Here is a 22,366-nt window from a genome sequence, read left to right as displayed (position 1 = left end):
TGTTTATGAGTATCTAGTGTGTGAGACATTGTGAGTGTTTGACTTGAAATCTTTAAGGTGATTGTGGAATTAAAAAAAAGTTAGTACAATGTAGGCCTACTGTTTTTGTGTGAATTCCATAGATTAAAAGTATACCACTGGCCTTTTACATTCCATCAGTGTGTATAAATCATTGTACTTATTCAATGATTTTTCATTTTCTCCCTTTGATAGTACTTTACTCCTTTTTTTGTAGCACTTTGCTAATAGTATCTCCAGCATATTTTTCCTTTCAAAACTTGTATAATGGACTTTACCCCTGGGAGAGAGAAATATGGTTAACCACATTTAATACAAAACTTTGCTTAAGAAACAGAAAAATACACTATGATCACATTTTAAAGTTCATGTATATGTTTGATATCCCATGAAAAAAAGGGCAATAGAAATCATAGTTTCTCTGAGATTTTCCTTGTACACTTGTACTTCCAACAGGTGTATCCAGTGTTGAGGCTGAAGAATGAGCCTGAGGCAGAAACTGTATCAAAATAGAAACTTCTGTATATTCAACAATTGGAAATGAATGGATTTGTATTTCTGTATTTATGACAACCTTTATTAAATCCTTGTGATTCATGACAAAACTAAATACAGTTTTGCATGAAATACATGTTTGATGCAAAGTTATCAAACAGTTGCAATAGTGATGTTCTTTTTAACAGTATGCATATCAAGGTACATATGCTGTAATTATTAAAGCTTCGTTATATACAAATGTAGTGAGATGTTTTATTTTTGGTGAAATTTGCCTGCTGTCTGCTTCCATCACTTGAAAAATACTGATGAAAGTACAACTGATGAAAAATTCATATGACTCATTATTTTTATAAATATTTTTAAGACATGGTTGTGAATTGTACAGTACTGTGGAAAGCTCTGGGACTATATGAAAGATACTGTTTTAGAGATCATATATACTGCATGTTGTGAGAAAGAGATAAGCAGATATTAGATAGATAGAAAAAAGAGATATACACAGATAGAAAGAAGAGAGAAAGAGAGAGATATGGATAGATAGATACAAGTGTAGATAGATAGATAGATAGATAGATAGATAGAAATAGATAGATAGATAGATAGAAAGATGGATAGATACATGTAGATAGAGAGAGAAAGAGTGTTAGCAGAGTGAGAAGAAAAAGAGAGATAAAAATAACAGTCGTGGAAGCCAGAGTTGAAGGCTGATTCTGCACACTGCTTTCAACAGCGACTTGAGTATCCAGGCCGATACGAATGACACACTCAAGGGCCCCCACTCTGGCGGTGATAATCTTGCTCTATTATCCGCCGAAGAGCCAGAAGTGGTTCGTCTTCGCCCCGACTCTTCCGACGGCCAACCAATATTAGGCTTGCGCATAATATTACACACTTCCCCCACCTAAAGAGGCATGGTACATCAAACACAACTGTATATTTATCATGAAACTAATTAAAACAGCTTTGAAAAAAGTAAAAGAAACCAATAGTTTATCAATTTAAATGATCAGTCAACCAAATTTATAAGCCTTTTTTTTTTGGGGGGGGGGGGGGGGGGTTGCCAACAACTTATCACAAGTTAAGATGTTTATAAGTTGATATTGTTTGTTTCAATGGTTTGGGGATTTCCTTAGTATTTTTAGCTTTCAAGAGAGTTGAGTGGAGACTAAACGGCTGCCTGTTTGAAGAGGCAAGTGTTTTAAATTTTGTGCTTGAAAGGGAATTAAACGATTATCTATAGTATATAGGTGTTGGTTTCGAAGGTATGACCATTGTCTGTATTTATACGTACGTGTGTGTGTGTGTGTGTGTGTGTGTGTGATTTGCTGTGAGCGTAGGGCCCCCTTAGACTTTGTCCTGGTTGCTTTACCTTTTGGAAATCTAATTAAGTGTTTGATTTGTCAACAAAAGGAAGTCTGGCTTTGTTTTCTGTAGTATGTGGTATAATGTACAGGTGGTGAGTTTCCTTTTCTTTACTTTGTTTTTCTTTCGCTTTTTTTTTTTTTGGTCGGGTACAGAAGTGGATTTGCTGAAGGTTGTTAGGCTAGAGATTATTATTATTTCTTTTTTGTTGTTTACAGTTTACCAGTTTAAATTCACCTGGCCTTTTTGAAACGTGAAAGTCCATTCAAAGGAGGGAACGAAAAGTGTCCGTTGTGGAAAATTGAGACATGAGAAAGACAGATTTGTATGAAAGGTTGGGAGGGATGAGATATTTTCCGAAATGTGACAATTATTTTTTTGTCCTCTCAATTTTCTTTTACAGATGTTCTCACCACCAACAGGGGCTGCGGGTTCCAAGAACGGGAGTCATGGTGGGAATATGCACCATTCAAGCTACAAGCAAGGTAAGGGTCATCTTTGACCTGTAACCATTTGCAAGGACAATGAGCATTAACCCCCCTCCCCCCCCCCCCCCCCCCCCCCCCCCCCCCCCGCCCATGGAGGGGGAGGGGAGGTATCAATGGGAAATACCTGTTTTACAGTGTATAGCAAAATCAGTTCTTCCTCTAAGTTAATATGCAGAGATACATATGTTTCTCCCCCATGTCTGAAAATGGAAAGTTGGTGCTAATGCCCAATAGATTGTACTTTCGATGGGCAAGTGCCCATTTATTTCACTTGCCCGACAGTGAGTCATAGTTGCCCCTGGTAGAGTGGGTAAATTGGTTTGTAGCACCCTGCAAGGTGCTCCGCTATATTGGTTCGTGCCTCTCTTCCAGTGTCGATACAAGTGTGTGACATCCTGAACAAGTTGATGGATTTGATTCATGCCTCGCTTGCATTTTGCCTTGAGTATCATAATAATATCAACAGTATACATTTGTGCGTGGGTTTGATGATGGTACATCTATCTGTGTTTGTGTGTGTGTGTGTGTGTGTGTGTGTGTGTGTGTGTGTAAAAGATAGTTTGCAAGCAATCAGTGATGTGTGGGGATGATAGGATGTTACTGGTACACCGATAAGAGAGCACAGACCTTTTGACTGGACGAGGGGAGATATATTCAGCTCATTTACCATCGGTCAAAGGATAATACTTGGACTTTGAGAGCTGCACACTCTTTCAGCGCCTCTTTCCTTTTTTTTTGTGGTTCCCCTAATTTTTCACCTCGCATGAAAGGGGCAATTATAGTTTCACACAGGTTGCACAGCTCCAAAGTGAAGAATCAAAAGGATGGCCCTCGCCTGACAAGGGGAATTGTGGGATAGGATGGATTTTATACCCAGTGAATGACGTGAGGACTCTCGTCCATATGGACACCACTGATGACATGGGGAGGGGCATAGCCGAGTTGATTTGATGTGATTGAATATTAGAAAGATCATGGTAGTATACAGTGTGGGCAGTTTACATGCACAAAATACATGAACACAAAGTGAGACACACACACACATATATACACACAGCTATACAGTTACACACATCATTCATTGGGCCTATTGCTATTACAGTGATTATTATCAGAGTCTGTAAAAATCAAAATAGAATGTGACACTACTTCTGTATGTAAGCATGGATATGAGTTTCACTGAAAATCAACAATTACAACAACAACAAAAACTATTTCTTTTGTTGTTGTTGTTGAAAGAAAGCTGTTCTGTAGCCAAAGTACATGTTGTATGTCTCCCAGTGATAATTTTTTTTTTTTTTAGGAGTCACACTTTGATCTGTAGTGAAATCACTGGAAAGATATGGAAATTACATTGTTTCCAGGAAATTACGATCTGTAGAGTAAACCTGTCTGTAAAGACCATAGTAAGGAGGACAGAAAAGACAGCCTTCATGGGGGTAATTGGCTTTATAGACAGGTTCATTACCATTTTAAATACTCTGAAGGGAAGCAGATTTCATGGTGCTTAAAGGGTGTGTACAGTTCTGGTTGAGGTGAAGATTTAGCTTTTAACGTTTTGCGAGATATTCAGAAACCACTCTATGAGATGTCAAAGGGCATGCAATTCTAAGGGGTATCACAAGTTTATTTGATGAAAATCGGTTTTGAAATGGCTGAGATATCCAAAAACAAGGTGAAACGAAGAGATCCTAATAAAAGACGTGGCCTGTCGCCTTTTATTATTATCACTTTTTTGGATATCTCAGCCATTTGAAAACCAATTTTCATCAAATAAATGTTGAATCCTTCTTAAAATTACATGCTCTTTCATATTTCACAAGAGGTTTCTCCTTATCTCACTTAAGAATGTTATATACCTGAATCCCCCCCTCAACCAGTACTGTACAGTCCCTTTAATGGGCAGGTGGTATATAAACAGGTGGCTGCTGGAGTGGGTTTGACCATACAACTGTAACTATGAGACATGAAGATCATCCTTAATATCATTATGAGGCTTTTATGCGTGATTTGGTAGAATGTAATTTTATGGCCATCAATTTGGGGTCAACATCCCACTGGAAAGTTTATGTGTCCATATTAATTGGTTCCCTTCCCAAGCAGTCAAGTTACAAGTGTACAAGTGATGTAGATATCTGTGATAGCTCGTTCTTAACGGTTTGTTACTTGTGAATGTATGTAGAAGAAACAAACAAAAACAAATAAAAAGCGAGTATGGTGGGCCATTATGTGTTTTTGTTTTAAAGGAATAGTTAGAATCAAAGTCAAAGGAATAGTTTTAATGATCTATAAAGTTTGGGGTATATTGCCTTACAATTTTTGGTTTGATTGGTCTGCAGCCTGTACTGGATTGTGTTTCATTTTATTTTGATTTTTTTTTTGTAATGTTGGGAAGGGAGTTGAAAGGAGATTCAACCCAATTTCACCGTACAATTTGTTCATTCATAATTACATAAAATAAGAGTGCGCAGAAAGGGAAAATATCCAGTATATTTTGAATCGCTTTATAAGTATACTGAAGTCATAGTTTTGACAAGCTTTCAGAAATGAATTCCCTACAGGTGTATGTATAGCATCTGATTGTGTAGATTACAACACGTGCAGTGTGTACATACACAGTAAACAGTGCGCCTTCTATTTCGTTCATTTCTCATTAAAAATGAGCGGGCGGTGTTAAGAGTAGTGGCTGTGGAGAAATCGCGGCAGGCGCTCCTGCGGGGCAGGTCTACGGCCTCGAGCCCATGTGACTGCAGGCAAGGATGATGCCGAGGGCCAATCATAAATAAGCCTATTCATGGTGCATAAGCGTTGTTTACTATCACTGCCAAGGTGATTTATGGTGGCATGAGTGGCTGGTAGATAGCGGGATTAGAGCTTTTGTGCCCAACGCTGCCATTATTTATACATATGCTTACGGCGCATTTGGCCCCCTTTGTTTGGGCATATCTGCACCTTTCACCAGCATGAAAGACGGGTGATTCAAGGTGTTCAGTTGGAGTCAATGAGGTAGTCATGAAAGACATAGGCCATGGGATGCTAAAAAGACGTTTTCTGTGGCGAGTATTTTTTACTTGGAATCAAGGGGGTTAACCTGCGTGTAAAGGAAAAATCTATTCCAGTATTGAATCTCAAGATTGTAATCTGTATAGCTCTAGATAGTCAAATGGTGGGTGTGTTTACTGTTCGGAGTGTTAGCATGATAATCTCTTTGCTGTATAACATTTGCTGAATCTATGATGAAATATATTCAAGAAGAATTAAACTAATTATCAGTTTAGATATAGTAGGGTGGTGATGGGGAACAAATTCTCTGGACAGGAAAAAACAAAGCTGCATTGAAATTAATTTGGTGCTGGAAGGGAAAGCACCTACATTGTAATCTGGTGGAGTGGTGGCCCAGTGCAATATCATTCCATGCTTGTTGTCACTATTCGTGTCAGTGATTACTACAAAATTTGTCTTTTTATGGAAGAAATCTGTCCAAGAAGAAGGATCTGACTCCAAGGAAGAATCTAACCTGAGGGATTGAAGAAAATTGTAGTTGAAATCATACACGGTTAAATGCAGCTAGTATGCCGGATGACCTTGTGCTGCAAGTGGTATGAAAAATCATTTGAGTAGAATCTGTGTATTTTTTAACCTGCAGGAGACAGAAAGGCTAACATATTCCAAGTGCATTTGTCTCATTCCACTTTTTTATTGCCACAGTTAACCAGTCGAATTGTTAAAGAAATAGATGGCTCTCCTATTTGGAAGAACTTCAGTGTAATCGTCTTTCTTGAAACACATTTATAGATGTGTCACGAGTTTCAGACTGTTAACACACCACAAGGAATCTCCTCCCTGACCTAAACAGCCAATGATGTTCCATACAGCATCTACATCACAAACGCTGTAACCTGTCAATCAAACATGCAACTCTTGATACACTTGCATATATGGGAGTACGTACGTATTTGTATGCACTGTGGCGGAAGTGATTACAAGGTCACGCTATGCTCCGCATCCTCAATCCTGATTTAGAACTGTTGACACTCTGCCACATTAATCACCTGCCCATAGGTGTGTGTGCAAAAATTGTGCACATAATGACACATTTGCACGGAAAAGGTTGAACAATTCACATTACAAATACACACCTGAAGTGGAGTAAAAGCTGGTTTTAAAACACCCCTTGGCCATGATAACTATTAAGTGTGGGATGAGAATGCGATTCAAGTTTGAATTCAGACTTATTAGTATTCATTGATTGACATGAAATGCGATTAGAATCGTGTTTTCAAATGAGATATCAGTATGAAAGGAGGATAGGAATGTGATAAGAAGATATAAAGGGAAAGATGAAGGATAGATGCATTTGATAAATTTTGGCCCAGTTTTACACAAGGTGCTACAACTGATGCATCAGTTATGTAAATTATCTGGCTTTGTTTCCACTGTGACTGAAATCTAAGGAAGTTTTCATAATTGCCAGTAGATGGAATGCAATATTTCTGTCAAGTCTGAATCCCCGAGTAAATCCCGCAGACCTCCATCTTCCTTGAAATCCATTAACCCTGCCTTAGCGGGCGAGGAAACTACAGAAGCATGTATCAAGTTTGGGCCTTTACCACTCCCTCCCCCCCCCCCCCCCCAAGACACACACTTTCATTTCTTCTTTTTCGTCGGCACTGATTCCGCTAAGCCCTTCTGCTTTATGTCGCTGATTCTCTCTCGAATCTGTGAATTCACGGGCGGAGATTTCTTTGGGGTCAACGGGGGCTAGGAGAAGAATAAGAGGCAAAAGTGCAATTTCCCTCGTTCTCCAGCAGAATTAAGCCCGGACTGGTTGGGATCTCCGGGGAGAGGATGGTTGGAGGTTCGCACGTTTTCTTTTTTTTTTTTCCTTCCTCTTCTTTCCTTCTCCCTTCTCCTTTCAAATGGGGGCCCACTTCACAGCCCCGATCACTGAGGAGGTAAGCAAGCTTGATGCTGCTGCCTCTCCCGTTCCCCTCCCGGTCAGGGTGTTTTCGTCTCCCCCCTTCTCCGAGCCTCCACCTTGCTCCTCCATCTCTCCAGCTCTTCCCTATGACGAAGAGGCCTCTGAAATCCAGAAACATTGATTGTAGCCCGAGAAATGAGTTAAGCTTCTTACCGGACCTTGCCGTTTGCTCATGTTTTGAGTGCAAGAAAAAAAAAAGAAAAAAAGGAAAATATTGTGTATACAAAATGAAAGGACTGGGCTTTGTTTAAGTTTTGATGGGCTACAAAGGAGGAGGTTGTGCATGACAAAGTGTATATAGTCGAAAATGTAAAACTTATTAATTTGATGGATAATCTACCTCACTGCATGTCAGTCTATGATCGTAGATACTATGAATATGATTATTATATCACAGTGTATGATTATTGAAGTCATTATAATATCTCTGGAGAAAATATTATCTTTACTTTAGAATTTTGTAGCCTTTTTACCAGGATGTCCTTTTATTGCATTATCATGTTTAAGTCACTCTGAAATGTTGATCCACTGCTAATAGTATGTAACATATGAATTTTCCCTCCCATTATACATTGTGATATAAGCCTATCAGTGATACAAAACAGCTTGACAAAATTTGGAAGAGTATACTTGCCATTTTAATAACAGATATGCAGAAAATGTTCAATCTTGCTGTGCTTTTTAATAGCCTGCAATAAGTAGGCCTGCCCTACATGTACATACCATTTGTAGATATCTTTGTCCAAGTCTTTCAAAGTTATGGCATAACTTGAACATTCACATTATCTGTGAGTTTCCAAACTTCTGACTATGCAAACAATAACTAGTGAGCAAGTAAAACAAGTAAAAATTATCTCTTATATGCCATTACAAACATACTAAAGATTCATCTCGCCTATAAAACTAGTATGAAGTATTAACTCAATTCAGGGATTTTTTATTGTGTTTTATTTATTTATTCATCTATTTTATTTTATTTCACTTTTTGCTTTATTGATAAGAACTTGAAATAATGTAGCAGTAAATAACATTTGACTTCTTTACAACTTACAATTATGAAAGGAACACAGGGCTAAGTAGGAAGATTTACATCCACAGGTTTTTGGGTGATTTTGCAAAAATATCTGAGACCATGGGAGGTTTTTAAACCAGAAAATTTGTGCTTGAGATTATTTGCCCCTCTGCCGTCTTTTCATCAGCGGCTCCTCCATAGACTGAGTTCAGCGTTCAAGGGCAGCTGAGAGTTTGCCCCGCTATACAGAAGAGAGGGAGAGAATAGGAAGGAAAGAAATGATTTATCCATATGCCATAACTGCCTGAAATCCCCCCTGGATGAAATGGCTTCAGTACATTTGTCTTCCCAGATCTTATACCACTGTTGAGAGGTGTAGTAGAAAAAGTATTGGTATAGCATAGCATTAGAGTATTGTGTTGGGCAGCTTTATAGTGATGATCCACATTGTCATTACCGAGCAGAACTCTTTCATCCAACTCCAATCCCTCCCCTCCCCCTTCCCACTCCCAAAAGAAAGAAAGAAAGAAAAAAAAATGCTGACATGTATGAATATTTGTGAAAAAGATAAATAAAAACTCAAATTTCGCTATGGTAACTGTATTGTGCTGTCTTCTGACTTCGCTCAAGAAAATGCCGAATTCCGCAACTCAATATAGTTTCATAAAAAGAATTTCCAGACAGTGGTGATGTGCTTTATTTACATTTCGATGTTCAAGTGATATTGATATGGATCTCCCCATGTACGTGGTGATATGATGTCTTTAAGCTTAAATTGACATCAAAGTGAAATAAAAGCAAAACTGTACGAGAGCGTACACCTTTTTAGTTGTTTCCTGAAATGATGTAAGGGCTCTATGATTTGATGACTCTGAGTCATTCAAACGGAATTATACCAAGTAGAAACAATGGTAGCACAGGGACTGATCGGTGGGGAGATCCTGTTTCAGACAGAAGAAGAGATTGCAATTATCAAAAGAAAAAAATATCTGGTGATTGCTGGACTGGACTCTGACATGGCTTGTGCTGTCCAGCGCTAACCAAACGTGTTTCCAAACAAGAAGATGTATCGATTTCTTCTCGCTTGACTGCCTTCCCCCATGTTTCTGTGTGGCATTGAATCCCGTGATAACCCAATCAAATGCCCGGAGCGCTGAAACAAGCTTGCGGACTCATTAGCCTCAACCCACTTCAACACTCCCATCGCATCCCCTTTGCTTTGCCCTCTTTCCACTCTTCTGCTTTGTCCCTGTTATGAGTGGGAGTCAAATTGTAATGGAAAGACTAGAAACGTACGGGGGGGGGGGGGGGGGGGGGGGAACGGATAGAAGGAAAGACGAAGAGAGATGAGAGGAATAGGAGAAGAGTAAGGGATGGAGACAGAATATTGGGAGATAAAAAATGGTAAGAGAAAGAGAGATAGAGAGATATATCTATATATATCTCTCTATCTCTCTTTCTCTATAGATGTGTAGAGAAAGAAGGGGTGAGAGATTGTGGTAGAAGATAGAGGTTAGTGAGAGATAGAGAGATAGATAGAAAGAGACGGAGATAGCGATGCTCTTTGGCCATCTTGAGAGCACCCTTCATTTGAGAGAAAGAGGAAATTCTATTAGTGCATCTGTAATTAACTGTTACCCGGTGATTGAAAAATCAATGTACCAGAGTAGGGATTCGCGTTAGCGTATGCTCCGCGTGCTAATTGAATGCGCTGGGTAGACGGGGGAACAACCTTGCGATTGTCTGCGAAGAGAGTGTAAGTGCTAATTAATTTACTTGATTCAAGATGGCCACCACTTTGGGGCTGCGATTGGCTAATGACACTGTCCTACCCATAAACAAGGAGATGGACTTGTTGGATACTGATTTTGGAGGCCACTCGAATATAGAAAAGACTTAAAAGAATTTGGTCGTAATCTAATCTGCAGTAGTAGGTTGCAGTCAGTCTGCTCATGATAATGAATGTGTGGTATATTATATAGAGGTCATTTGATTTTGTTTTTGGGTCAGTTAAAGTTTACTTTGACTTTATATGTGTTTATATGCTTGTCTAAAACTTTCAATATTTCCCTAACTTCTCATCTTCTATAATTGAAAGGAAATGAGGACATTCATTACCTAATACCTTTTCGTGTACTGTAGGGAATCAGTCATAAATATTTAGCCATGCTTCATTTATTTATTTATTCATTTATTTGTTTATTTATTTATTTATTTATTTATTTACTTATTTATTTATTTATTTATTCATTTATTTATTTATCTATTTATTTATTTATTTGTTTATTTATTCATTCATTTATTCATTCATTTATTAACAAATTCATTCATCTATTTATTCATTCTTTCATTAATTTCATAGTTTGAGGGGAGAGGAGATGATGTGAGTACCCTAGGTCATTAGCAAAATATTCCCCCAGACCTCCCCTTCGTACATGTAGGCTAGGCTTGTCCCAATTAGACCTGGTAGCTTTCAATAAAGATACCACGGAGTGGAAAGGCTTGTATTATTCAAGAATACACTTGACGAATTGTGTACAGCTTTATCACAGATATATCTCTATATAAAGTACATACACAGCCGAAGAATCTCGACTGGAGTCGACCATTACCAATGAGTGTATGTTTGATGCTCATATTCGCTGACCAGTGCTATTCGTGGTTTTCGAATGTACCTCAGTGGGCAGCGAATGAATAGGGCCGCCCGTGACTCCCCACATTACAGGGTCTTCAAAGTCCTCAGTTCTATACAGGATGTACCAAACCATTGTTTCATATCGCCCTTCCCTCCTTGGTCCTCTCTCTCTCTCTATAGGCGTGTCTTCATCAGCCCGAAGTTCAAACTAGCGGGACATTTTGCGGTCTTAGAAAATAGCCCGATAGAGCAAATGTGCGTCTCCATCAGCTCGAACAGCCTCCTTCGGGAAATTAGTCCGAAAAATTGACGCATGCGCACTTTGCATCATTACTCTGCCTAGGTCGCTGTTCGAAAGTGGATTTCCCGCTCAAAATCTCCTACAACACCGTATGTACAATACTACAACCAGGGGGGGTGAGCAGTACAGCAAATTCTCTCCAAAGGGATATTAATAACGCTACTCTTCTGTCCAGTGACACATCTTATATGAAATGAACGAATTGCGATGTTTAAACAAATCCAAAATACACACAATCTGCAAGAATCTTTAGGTAGGGTAGAGTGGACCAGAAGAAGAAGTTTACAAAAAAACAGCTAGCATGCACGGAATCACCTCCCTGGTTTTAAAGATGTCAACAACAGTAGGCCTAGTACACACATGTGATCCTTGAATACGCCGTGAGTGTATGCACTATACACAATCACTATAGCTTGTACATGCGCTTTCAATAGCCAGCTGGCTAACCAGAAGCGTGGAGGGATCGAGAAAATTTCGGGCTGATGGAGACGCACCCGAAATAGCGCGCAATTTCACGAATTAGCGCTCTAGTTCATGAACTAGACCAAGATTTCGGGGGAAATTTTCCCGATCAAATAGCACGCTATTTGCGTCTTCACTACACAGATAGCGCGCTATCTTGACATCGGACTAGTTTGGTAACCGCAAGATAGCGCGCTATTATGAAACTTTGGGCTGATGAAGACACGCCTAATGTATACCCATCTCCCTCACCAGTCATCAAAATCTTCAAAATGTGAGGTCATAAGAGTCTTCTCCTCCTTCCCCCTCCTTTTCCTCCTCCTCCTCCTGTTCCTCCTTCTCCTGCTCCTCCTCCTTCCTCTCATCTCCCAAGCCAGTCATCAAGCAGATAGCAACAGACCTCTACAGAATTAGCTGCTGTATACATGATTACCTCCCTTTGACATGACTTAACTACTCCAGAAATGAAGTGATGAATTCTGAGGTTCCTCCCAACCTGAATGAATGAGCAAAGAGTTTGTCATAGTTCATATTACATGATTATATCGTGTGTCATTGACCTTAACAGAGACAATCTTAGTTGGACTCAACAGTTTTTTTTTTCAGGATTTTATCCAGAGATGGTGTCAAGTGTTTTGATTATTGTCAGTGAAAATGTTGTTCAGATTTTCGTAATGTTTTAGTTGGTGGCAAGAATTGAAAGAGATCTCTTCATATCCATCCATGTTTATCAGATGCTTTCGCCATTATTCTCCAGTCACTTTACTGGCATGGCTCATCCAGAATAGTCAAATCAATGAAGTGTTTCTATCATTGATATTGTGCTGTATGTACCATATGAATGAAATGAATGAATGAATGACATTTCATTTTAAGCTTAATATGTTGTGATCATCATGTAAAATGATCACACCCCAATATGATGTATTTGAGAACTATTTATTTTTTAATTAGTGTTTTTCTTATGGTTTTTGCCATTATCATAACAACTGGTCCTTTTCCCTTCTATACATCTATGGCTGATGCTTCTATTTTGGTGATGCCTATTAAGCTGCAAAGATTTTGTCAATATTCAAAAAGCCTGAAGGCATACTATCAATATCCATTGGAAACAAAGCTCTGAATAGGAATAATTTAGTGTATGATTGTGAATAATACTGTTGCTTCCAGCACATCTGAAAACTTATCTTAAGATTGATATAAAGTTGAGGAAAATTTGTAGAAGAATGTGTGTTAACTGTTATAAGTTATCATTGAACTGAAATAGGCTGTAAGATAAGTACAGCTGTACATGCATTCTCCTCACAGTATTGTTCAAGCTTGAGGTGCTGAGCCTATCACAGTCTCTGGAGCCATACTGCTTCGTAAGTTGTAATCTGCATTGTGACTAGCCAACTCCATGCTGTCCAGATTCAAGATTGTAATCATGTAAAAGCGGAAAGTGCACTCAGAGAAATGATACATTCGCATCCAACATTGTCGAGCAGCAACTCAAGTGCATTGTGTGTATGAAATGTGATGATTTATACAATTTGCTGTGCATCTTTATTTATTATTATATTTTTTTAAAAATCATATTATTAAACCATTTCCTCTTTGAACATGCTATCAAAGCCCTGTACCGAGTCTATGAGGGATTTCAGAATCTATGAGAGAATGATTCGACTTGACTTCTGCGTATGTGTTGCCTACTTGTATGGATATTGTCACTGTATGTAGATGTCACAAATATGAAAAAAAGAAAGATATCAGTACTTCTATGAAATAATGATGTGGACCAGTAGAACTGCAGCACTTTATCACATGACCAAGATTTTATTTCAATTCTTAAGAATGCCCTGTGCAGTTTGCATCATTTGTATGAGTGCATGCTAACAACATGGGCAAATATTCATTTCTGTATCAGAGTTAGTTTGGAGCTGTCACTCAATTTTTGGCAGTCATAATTTTTGAAAGGTAAAGACCATGAAGCAATATCCTTTGCATGAATTTTGCTTCTAAAGATTAAATATGATACAATTCAAATGAAACAAAATGTCAAGTTTTAGCAAACATTGCTGGCAGTCAATGTAAGGTGCCCTACCCCCCCCCCCCCCAAGGATTTGAAGTGGATCATACATATGATTTATCATGGAATCTGTCAGTTTTGGAGTGCAACAAGCCATTATGTTCCTCCTTGCAAATGTAACTAGTGTCGAGTCTGCTCTGTAGTGAAGAACATAGGGATACAAGATTACACAGACAAACAAGGGTCATGCATGCAGCTGTCAATATTTAGATATTTAAGAAAAGTATGTAAAATTTTGTTGGCCAAATTTCAAAACTTGTTTTAAACTCTGCTGAATGAGCTTTGTAAACACAGCACCATGCTGATGATATACATTTCCTGAATGTTTTATTTTCTAACACTTCTTACTGTCTGTGCAAAATATATTGACAATGGGAAATTTGTGGTATCAGATTTTCACTTTTTTGAAGGATTGAATATTATTTTTCAACCTTATCTTTTCTTACATTCACACAATGTATGACTGTCTAGTGGCATTCGCATGTTGCACCAAGCAGCTCAGATTTTTCTAAGTGGAAATATTGTGAAACACTTCCTTAATATTAACTAACATAAACCAAGATGCTTTCATTGTTCCTGTATCAGTGAGCTGGCAGTGGCCTGAACAGCAAGTTGATTTGTTTCGTGCATTTATGTTTCAAAGAAAACCAAGATGTTTGTGTTCATATCGGATCTGATCATAAATGTTTTGCTTTCCAAATCTTCATGCAAACATAATCTTTCCTTACTGTGGGGCCTTTGGGGCAAGCATTTTATGTGGAACCCTGTATTGGATGGGGAAAAGGGGTTAGTGCATTGCCTTGCATTTGCTAGGCCTGTGGAATATCTGTCTGTCGCTTGGACACTGCTTGTTTCTTGTGTCTGTTACTGTCCGGGAATGGTGAGGGTTCTTATAATATGAATGGGGGCCCAGAAGTGGAGACCCATTTCTCTCAGGATATGATTGTCATTATTAGTCATTAAGGGATCTCGTCCAAACTGTAATCTAATTAAGACCCCTGGGCCAAGGGGGGCTACTTCTGGTTGTGGCCGAGAGTTGGCAAGAGGCAGGAGAACAATGCCCCAGGAGGATGGGCACGGGACTAGGGATGAGGGGACTGCCTTGAGACCGCTGAGGAAACTCAGTGGGAAGATGGCTTCTTTTTCTTTTGTTCTTTTTTTTTTTGGGGGGGGGGGTGGGGATTGGGATGGGAGAGGGGATTGGTTTCTAATTGTTGTTTTGGAGAAAAGTAGCTAAAGAGAGGGATATGCAGAAAACAAGGGGATTAGGGAGTGCAAAGAGATTAAGGGGATCGAATCTAGGTAGCCTTTGTATAGTATCCTAAAGACTGAACCTTGTCAGGCACACAAGCCACTAAGTACCTTCCTGGGTAGTGAATTGCCCTTTGTCTGTGGTGGTGGTGGTGGTAGTGGTGATGGTCCTAAAGAATACAGAGATGATGAACAGGTTGATCAGGTGGATACCATTTGGCTGGTTTTGTGTGGCTTTTTTGTAGCATCATTGAGAGTGTGATGGTGTTGCAAATTTGAAGGAGGCCCCTACTGTTGTAATCCACATATTCCAACATTTAACAGATGATTTCCTCTTCTCTACAAGTTGGCTTTGCTGGCAATACATATCTTCAATATCAGCTGATAGTGTATTAAGACCAGAATAATGGCAACAGTTTTGTGAGCTTTGTGAAATGTATGCTTTATGTTTGGAATAGGAACACCTATGTGTAATGAAATATATTTTACTTTACATCTAACTTCATTTAATGACACAAACCATGTTCATGTTATCTCTTGAATTACATGTAAACTAATAGTATCATCAAATAGAGTATAATGGTTGAGTTCAGGATGAAACAGCAGTAGTTCCTGTGACCCAGATCCTCAAGTCATGTTTTCATGAGTATTACTTTGGAAATCACATCAAGCAATGTGCCATTTCAAAATCCACTCCATGTACAATAGATTAAGGCATTTCCTCTCACTGCTAAAAAAAAAAAATAATGATAATAATAAAATGAAATCTCTGTCATGGTTTACATTGTGATAGAGTTCTTAATCATTTGAATAAATATTTATGGAACGATGAGCAATAATCGTGGTGTTGTGTATGTTGTAAGTACTGTATTTATGATAGGTTTAAAATACATGTATAATATGTCTGTGTGGGCATCTATAAAAATGTACCTGCAATGCACAAGGTGGCAATTTGTGGGGAGGGGTGGGCTGCATTGTTGCAGATCGCAGGAAACATTCATAATGGCAAGCGGCAGGAAAGGGCTGGAGAAAGTTATGCCCGGAGAACGCACCCTTGCCAGACTTGGCGGCCGTTATCTCATCCCCATCTTCCCTCTTGTTTCCAGTGACGACATCCATCTTCATCTACCTGCTCCAATCTGGCTCCTTTCCTCCACCCTTGATCGTCACGACACATCCAATTTCCCCGGTCGCGTCAGTATTAATCGCAAATTTGATTAGACAAAGAGAGTAGAAAAGAAAAGAAAAGACATTATAGGCAAAGGAAGATTGGGCATTTAGGAGAATGGCAGCAGTTGTGTATCTGTTGTCCAATATATGAATTTGGCAATCCCCCCGATACATGATACATGTACGACATGCGAGGGAGGTAATTCCGACCTCTTAACATAACACGGAACAGATTAGTTTTCTAAATTTGTGATTCAGATTTGATTGCTTCCCGTCAATTGCAATCTATTTGTGTGATTTCCTTGGCTTGGCCGCTCTTGATCAGATAAAGCTTGTGCTCTTTTTTTTTTTCTTCTTCTAATCTTCTTTTTATAGGCACCACTGCCATTTGCAATAGGGAAATAAAAGAACAAAATCTGTAACCCTTACCTAATATGGCAATAAAGAAGCACCTCTTTCAGCCTTTCTAGTTTAAATGTTTTCTGAGAATGTTGTGTAAGTGATGTTTATGTGTAAGTGCTGTTCAAAATATAAAATTGACAGAGATTTGCATAAATTGAATGGTTTTGAACATTCATAAACATGTATGACAAAAGGTGAAACAGATTAGTTCTTTGACTCCCAAATGTTTCAGGTGGTAGAGGATTGTCTTCAACAACAGTGGATATGCTTTCCACGATTTGTTTTACAGGACTGTCAATGATAAAGATCCTGCATGTTTGATTAAAAGTGAATATGAATGTTTGATGTCATGTGTACATGATTTGATAGACCGTTCAAAATGACTTCACTTGAATTGTTTTGCTCAAAGTATACCGAGTGTTTTGTGAATTGAAGTATATTTGTGCATGACAGTCAGTAAAAAAGAACGAACAATTAGACAATGTGAAAATATAGAAGATTGATGGCTGCTCATTTGAAACTTTGCTTGTCAGGCAAATGTAAACATCAGGTTGCATGTCGACTCTCAACCAGTTATTTGAAGTATCTATGTTGCCATTATCTGAATCAAAATGTCGTGTGTCAGCTCAGCAATCTGCAGTAGTTGTACCAATACAGAATGTAATATTTGCATACCTATATTTGTATAAGAAGAACTAAAAAAAAAAGTAGGTAGGAGCTTCTCATGGCAAAATCCTTCAACAAAACGTACAGAGGGGAAGAGCGGAAAAGTGATTTTATCTTTTTCTTTTATTTGACAATAGTATTAAAGCAGGTGGATACACATGTAGGGGACAAAAGTACTTTTTGGCATTTTGGATATTACGCAATGGCTACTTTGGTTACATGAGGAATCTTTAATTGCTTAATTGTATTGTATGCAAAGTGGATCTGGTTGTATTTGCTTTTGTGTATTTTTCATACTTGATTTTTTTCTCTTTGTTGAAATACTGAAATGTTCCTGCATTTTTTATCAAAAGTAACCAAAATATTGAATTTCTTTTGCTCAATATTTCAGTGGTAGATGTTTAACATTTTGTAGAAATTTGCGGACTGTTCATGCCCAAGATTTGAGTCTATTTATTCTACATGATTGTTTTCTTTACCAAATCAGAAGAGCATCTAAAGATGCAATTTGTAGTAGGCTAAACCCTTTCTGTGCCAGGGACTTTGGATGGTATGTACAATGCTATGGGGTTTTCTGTGCCAATTGGCACTCGTAGCACACAAGAGGTTAAGGTGCTTTATTTATTTGGTAGGTTTAGAGACGTGAGGGGTGTGAACTTGACCACAATGCGGTCTCTATGTAAATGAATTGGTAATGGAAGAAGTCTGCCCTTGCTGAACCAGGCTGGCCCAGCGAAACAGTAAAAACCAATATTGTGAAGTGAGGCTAAATCTATTACTGTCGCCACATCGGGCCATTGAGCTGAGATTTATGCGTCCAATCTACCTACGTTAAACAAAGCCTAAGCAGGGAGCTTTAGCGGGCCATGATTAGAGATGGCGTGTGATATATGGGTCTACGGGAGTCTCTTGCGCCTTGGTCTGCCTTACCCGTGCCACATATATCATGTATTATGTAGTGCGGATGGCAATAACAACGCTCTTGATGTATATGAACTCAAATATTGGTAGTGCTCGGCAGGAGTGACTGAATGTCTGGCCCCACGTATTGGCATCGGTGTATGGTGTGTATGTGTTTGTGTGTGTGTGTGTATGTGTGTGTCTGTGTGAGTGTGCGTGCACTTGGCAATAGCCTGTGTCACTGGGCCTTTTTAATTTATGCAGTAGCTAGTACCACTATTAGCGCCTGTGTGCCACGCACAGTAGGCTACTTACACCAAGATTGAGTGTCTATCGGCCTCTGTCTATTGTAAAAATCTAGCCAGTGTGTGCGTGTGAGTGTGTGTGTGTGCGCACTTGGCAATGTGCACGGGCAGCATGCTTGCCATGTGAGTATGCGGTGAAGTGTGTAGGAGCACCTCTCCAGTGCCCTGTGCATGTGTATGTGTTTGTAGCACGGGTCTACAGTGCAGCTGTATGCAAATGAAGTCCTGAATCCTCTCTGTTCTTTTTAGTCTCCTCTCTCTGTTCTCTTCCAGTGATTCCCCCTTTAGTTTACTACCCATTGATTCACTCAATAATGGGTCATACAGGGTCACTGAATGAACCAGTGACCTATTGTGATCTGGGGTCTTCTACACATTCCCCACCCCCTTTTTCCCCGTCTCTACACTCTGTAGGATGCATTCTGTGTCTGTATAGTAACTTGTTTCATTCTTCTGGAGTAGGCCTATGTAACTGTGTCTCTGGTATATTTCATTCATTCATAATTAATAAAGGAAATGAATATATGTGTGATATGTCTGTGTGTCGTAGGATTTGATTCAGGTTCATACAGTTGTATCTCATCACACCTCCAAATATCACAGCTCAGTTTCACCATTGTGATGGCAGATATTGATTTGAGTCTTATTGAGCTTTTTAGCATTCAAAACAAGTACAAGTACGAAACAGCAAGAAGTAACTGTTTACAATACACGACTAGATTATTTGTGTATGAAAGTTTTGCTACAGAATATCATATGTATTAATAGCATTCATGTTTTTAGATAAATATGGCATAAGGTGGCATAGTGCATGTTACTACAACATTAGGCAAGTGTAGTAATTTTATAGCGGTATCAGCCATTAAGTCAAAGCCCTTGCTTGATTTACAGAATCAACTTGACAATGAGAACTGTAATATCTTAAACTCCCAAACAGGCACGCAAATGCCTGCGCTAATCTGACTGACGATTCCTTTGTATCAATATCATAATTGCCCCCCATTTTCGTTACAAGTCTTCTATTTGCTCTGTCTGTCATCACCTCAGTCAGGAAAATCCCTGTGTAGCCTTGCCTAACTCCATGTTGGATAAATATCGCTGTAACCCAGCTCAGCCGAAAAGCCTTGATTTGATTAATTTTCCTCTCGCCTGCGAAAAGTTTCTCTTTTGTTTGTAAGTCACATTGGAGGGGGCTCAAAGCCTGCAAACATCATGATTGTAGCGTCTTAAGACCTAGTCTCCTTCCCCCTCCTCAATATCCTTGCTGCCGTCGTGTTGACAGAAAACTAACATGCCATGAAAAACCAGAGACTAATTAAAGGCTGTACAAATTCTCCCATGCTTAAAGTGGCATTGTACATTTTTGCACCCCTCCATTCTTTCCCTTTCCTCGCAGAGTAGCAGGCTGTCATCAATTACGTTGATCGCCCACATGGGCCAAACACAGCGATGAGAATAATTGATAACCGCTAACGATAGCGATGTAACGCCAGAGATAATTCAGGTCGCGGGGTTTGTTCTAGGTGACGCTGCCAAAGGATGCCGATCATCTACTCGACGGTAGGGAAAATTAAAAAAAAAAATGAAGAAAACAGGCAGTTGCGAAAATTTTATCAGACAGGGCATGATCTATGATTCTTACAGTGATTTCAATCCTTAGAGAGTGTTAGATCATCTCAATCAGGAAAAGCTCAACGGTATTTTTCATTTGCTTGTAATGGCATTTCTCTGGGTGGTGGTGGTGTTGTTTTCTTTTGTAAGTGAATGACAGATGTGTTCTTTAATTCTCTCCCTGCATTCATAGCAGCGATTCGTCTCTTCTCGGGTCATCATTCTCTTTTAGGGCTTACATGGTAGGACTTCCGTAGCTCATAATTTGCCACTTAAGACCCTGCCTGAACCAATATATTACTCGAATAAATTTCCGAGAGTTTAGATGTTTATCTCGGAATGAGGCAAAGAACAGGGATAGTGTTACTTAGGTTGAGGGTGTAGTACGCCGTCTAAAACCCTGCGCATTACAGCCGGGACCTCTGCTCCGAGGCTATCTTTACTCCGTGTGAGCACGGAGAGATTACTGCGAAGTAAGGGAGGATTGCTGTCAAATTTCTCAGGCACTAGAAATACAAGAGAAGAATTAAAGAGGCCTTTCGGGAAAGTACCAGGGCCTTGTATCATGATTTTTGTTTAAGAAAGCAGTGCTCTGACTTCTATGGGCTCATGAACACCCCTAATGTGGCACATACCCGGTATACCGAAAATGGAGGTTTTTCCTCAATAGAGGCTGCTGTTCTCAGTGCAGGTTTTCTCACAATTTTAACATATCATTACGTAATGCAGTTGTTGTATGGACACCCATGAACACCCTTCATTTAATGCTCTACTTTGTACTTTGTCGCAACAAATGGCAGAGTGGTTGAAATCACTGTGTGATTATTTGATTGGCCAAGTGTATATCATTGTTTCACTGGAGCAAAATGCTTTTGCACAAAGGTGGTATTTGACTGTAGAAATTTAAAGTGCTGGGGTTGTGTGTTCATCTGGGCTGACTGTTATCCCATTTGCCACTTGTGTCTGCAAAACTGGCCATGATTTGTTGGTTACCATAGTGACAATTACTGTACCACAAATGCAATTACTACATGCTGTTTATGAAGAGAATCTGGGTTTGAAATACAGATGATTTTATCATTGGAGACTTAATTTAATCCTAGATGCAAGATGTTGTTTGTTCTTTGTATGAATCTATGATGCAAACTTTGTGAAGTGCTTCTTTAAACCCAAGTGTCATAGAGATGAACTCAGAGCAAAGAAAGAATGAAATGCAGACACCATGTATATGAGTGTGCTTTGTGTGTGTGTGTGTATCATGTGTGTGTGGGTGTGTGTGTGTGGAGAGTTGCCCATGGGGTGGGGTCGATGGGGTGGGGTCAATGGGGTGGGGTCAGGTGTAGTGTAGGTTAGGGAGGGTGGGGTGGGAGAGTTGTCCAAAGGTTAACTGGAATATGATCTGATTGCAATTGAGGAAGGTGTATCAGTGTTGGGAGTTTTAGGAGCGCAGCGGCTCAACACCTTGCTTCAAAGCGGGCAATCGGCATTCTTTGGATGTGTTGCATGATGGGATGTCCGTCAAGGTTCAACGAACGGCCCTCTTTACGCAGTGTGGACATCGCTGCCCATTTTCCATGCTTCTCTGATTCTGGTCAAACTTCGCTAGACTTCAGACCCAGACTCTATGTACAGACAGTGTGATTTTACATTCAGCCATCAGCATCAATTTTATTGACACATGCAGACTGAATATGTAGGCCTAATCTTGGACTATCAAAGTGATATTTTCTTTTTTTATACGCGTATATGCTCGAAAATTGGCTTGAAAACATGTTAAAGTATCAAACACATCGTACAGTCATACTTATTTTATCTTGCTATGCTTGTATGAAACAGTTAATACCATGAATCAATAAAATCAATACTAGGCTCTACATGGAATTTTTTTTTCCAATCATACTAACTACTGTCTGTGATATGAAAGGTTCATCCAGAATTTACAACTTAAAAACATTATTGGGATTTCCATGGAAGCAAAGTTTAGCAGGTGCGTATTTGTATACTGGTAATGTATGTTCAATCTTGCATGTGTTGGAAGGCATCTGTAGGGTGCTGTGTAGGAATGTAGCAGTCAATATGTTTTTAGAAATCATAGTAATCCCTTAAGTGCAATGTTTTTTCCCCTCTTCATCAATATCTCCCTTAAAGCAATTTCATAGGGGTTATGATTAAAGAAAGTGTGTTTTTGTTTTCATAATAATTTGTATGAGAAATGGTCATAAGGCTGTTTTTATAG

General features: G+C 39.1%; 1 protein-coding gene across 1 annotated transcript in view; it reads left to right on the top strand.

The window, feature by feature from the left end:
- The window catches only part of LOC139745256 (transcription factor 12-like), a 159,050-nt gene that overhangs the window by 11,885 nt on the left and 124,799 nt on the right, over nt 1-22,366 (top strand). Inside the window, exon 3 of the mRNA XM_071655658.1 lies at nt 2,282-2,363. Within this exon, the coding sequence (XP_071511759.1) occupies nt 2,282-2,363 (82 nt within the window). The remainder of the gene's footprint in view (nt 1-2,281; nt 2,364-22,366) is intronic.

The sequence above is a fragment of the Diadema antillarum genome, unplaced genomic scaffold (genome assembly GCF_040938485.1).
Source record: "Diadema antillarum isolate AM-2024a unplaced genomic scaffold, OU_Dant_1.0 seq00001246_RagTag, whole genome shotgun sequence".
Taxonomy (NCBI): Eukaryota; Metazoa; Echinodermata; class Echinoidea; order Diadematoida; family Diadematidae; genus Diadema; species Diadema antillarum.
Note: the sequence above shows the minus strand (reverse complement) of the source record. Positions and strands in the feature narration are given on the sequence as shown.